This window comes from Cyprinus carpio, chromosome B9 (assembly GCF_018340385.1).
Source record: "Cyprinus carpio isolate SPL01 chromosome B9, ASM1834038v1, whole genome shotgun sequence".
NCBI lineage: Eukaryota > Metazoa > Chordata > Actinopteri > Cypriniformes > Cyprinidae > Cyprinus > Cyprinus carpio.
In genome coordinates, this window is record NC_056605.1 from 21,111,188 (window position 1) to 21,114,132 (window position 2,945).

At 38.2% G+C, this 2,945-nt stretch overlaps 1 protein-coding gene across 1 annotated transcript; it reads left to right on the top strand.

Annotated features, from left to right (window-relative positions):
- The first annotated feature begins 1,120 nt into the window (after nucleotides 1–1,120).
- Nucleotides 1,121–2,685, top strand: LOC109072851 (galactose-specific lectin nattectin-like). The gene is made up of 6 exons (XM_019089048.2): nucleotides 1,121–1,249; nucleotides 1,384–1,451; nucleotides 1,629–1,723; nucleotides 1,853–1,978; nucleotides 2,156–2,273; nucleotides 2,441–2,685. Exons 2-6 carry the CDS (start codon nucleotides 1,391–1,393, stop codon nucleotides 2,503–2,505), a joined length of 465 nt encoding a protein of 154 aa, XP_018944593.1. The 5' UTR covers nucleotides 1,121–1,249; nucleotides 1,384–1,390; the 3' UTR covers nucleotides 2,506–2,685.
- The last annotated feature ends 260 nt before the right edge of the window (nucleotides 2,686–2,945 follow it).

A 2,945-nucleotide genomic window follows, 5' to 3' on the forward strand; every position in this document is an offset into this window, starting at 1 on the left:
GTGTGCTTGGCTTCCAGCCCTCGCTATTCACGTGGTCAGGGGAGCCTTCTGCCTGCTGTTAACGACTGGCTAGGTCGTAGTGAGGAGACCTGGAACTCCACTCATGTTCACCTCCAACACGCTGTGCACCGAGATCTTGGATCCCCTACGCCGAGGCAGGGTGCTACAGTATCTCACACTGGGAAGGTTACGGTCCTGAGGAGAGGTCTTGGGTTAATGCCCAGGATATCTTGGACCCCACACTCACAGGCAACTTTCACCATGCTTATCCCAACAGGCCTGTGCCTCCACCCTGTGGAAGGCCTTGGCGTAGAACTGCCCCTCGCTTCAGGAGCCGCTCGCAGGGAGGGGTCTCTGTCACGAATCCGGCCTCTGTGGCCCTCCACGAACACCACCGGAGGGAACCCTCTCCTGAATTTTAGTTTGAACTGCATTTCCTACAATTCGGCCCATGCCTGAGACTGATTGCCTGCACAGGTGTTTCCTATCTCAGTGACCTACTTAAGCAGTGACCAAACTCACAGTCACTGCGAAGTCTTGTTTTGCTCTGGGTACACTACTGAGCATTTTTCCCCTGTATCCTGAGCCCCTGTGTATTACCTCGGACTGATAGTGTGATTCTCTGCCACCTGCCCTGACCTCTGCCTGGTAAACCCATTCATGAGTTTGGATTTGTCTCTGATACCCCTGTTGTTGTTATCTGATCTCAGCCTGTTTGACTCTCTTTAATAAAGCTGCAAATGGATCTCCGTGCCTCAGAACCTTCATTACAGCAGTTTCCAAAAAAAAATTACCAAAAAATTGCCAACATTGATCATTCTAATAATAAATCAGCATATTACAATGATTTCTTAAGGATCATGTCACACTTTATACTGGAATAATTCAGCTTTGCATCACAAAAATTATTTATATTTTAAAGTATATTAAAGTATTTTTGATCAAATAAATGCAGCCTTGATGAGCATAAGAGACTTCTTTAAAAAAACATTACAAGTCTTACTGATCCCAAACTTTTGACAGGTAGTGTATATGGATAATATAGGAAGTGAAACTTTCAGATCAGCATTAGTTGAGGAAAGAGGGAGATAGATGCCAAGCAAAACAACATGTCTTATGACCATGATACAATGGCCACATATAGGAGGTACAGAAAAGAGCACAGGATGTTCTAAAATCTTACATGCTCTTTATGGAACTTCACAAAATCTTTCTCTGAGATTCTGAAGGCAACAATCTGAAAACCAAGGTAAGTTTTGGCACAGAGACCTACTGAATAACGTTTTGACTTAAAGTATCTTTGTCTTTAAAATACATTGACAATCCACAATGTGAGGTATAATACATACTTTTAATTTTAAATGCTTGACTTTTATTTTTCAGTTTCATCATGGCAATGCAGAGAAGTCTTCTGCTTCTTTTCATTGTGTTCTCCATGGGGAATGCAGAAGGTAACGCATATAATTATTTGTTAAAACTCCTTGATAATTAATTTTAAAAGCTTTTCTGCCAAACCTTTGATGTTTTGTAGTTTTATGGAGAAGGATAGCAGGAAATGTATGATATTCAACCAACTAATATTTATCATAATATTATTATAATATTTCTTATGTTTATTTACTGGATAGTTAATTTAGTTAAAAAATGCCCCTATGGATGGACAAATCTTGGAGTCCGATGCTACAAGTTCTTCTCTCAGATGGTCACCTGGATCACAGCAGAGGTAAATTGTTAGTTACAAGGTGATTTTTATTACCTGACTTTGTTTGAAAATGACAAAAATGTTGTTTAAAAATGCTTTATTCTAAAAAAGACTATTTTGTATTGACAATAAAAAAATCTATGTCTTTAGAAGAACTGCCAAAGTCTGGATGCAAATCTCGCATCTGTACACAGTAAAATAGAAAACGATTTTCTGCTGAGTCTGTTGCCTTCTTCTTCCACACGTTGTTGGTTTGGTGCTCATGATGGTGAAGTAGTAAGTAAAGTTGTGTGGCCTTTTTTGTTTTGCTTTGTCTAGTATGTTTGTCATGCCTGAAATCTCCAAAGTTTGTAATGAAGATGGTTTGACTTCTTCAAAGCTAAACTAAATGACCTTCTAAATGGAGTCTGAGTACAGTAGAGCACTCTTATAATAACTGCCTTTGCTGTTTAGGAAGCACAGTGGTTGTGGACTGATGGAACTCTGTTTGACTACACCCACTGGGCCCCTGGACAACCTGACAATAAGGGAGAACCTAGAACGGAGAGTTGTGGGGAGTTGAACTATGAAAGTAAGAATAATAAGAAAATATAATTTAAATATAAGAAATATAATTTCACGTCAGCCAGTAACATGAAATTGTTGATTTGTCAAACATGTCTTAAACATTCAATTTTATTTTGATTCTAACATGACAGTAATGATGAGAATGACATATTTCATTTTTTCACCCCATAGATAACGGTTGGAATGATGGAACCTGTTTAACCCCACAGGGATATGTTTGTGCTAAATACCTGTAAGATCACATGCAGTCATCCTGCTACACAGTTACTTTGATTGTACTACATTTACATGCTCTGATCTGATCTTTACAAGTGTTATTCTGAAATTAAACTTTTCTTAAATATTTTCTCAACTTCTCTTCTAATCTCTTCTCAATACTGAAACACTCCTCAAATCAATAAAGGCATTTAAAAACATTGTGTTGCAAGGATTTAATATATAGTTATTAGAATGGCTTATTGGCTTTAAGTGACGTCATCATCATGGGAGGGGCTTACAAAGATGCTGGTACCACAGTGACTAGAAGACAAAAATCTAAGGGTGTCTTTCAGTATACTCTTTACAAAAAAGTACAGTGAGTTCTATACACCCTAGGGTTCTTTACTCACTTTTAAAGAACATTTTATGCCAAAAAGGTTCTATGTAAGGAAAAAATATTAAATGACTGCATAATACT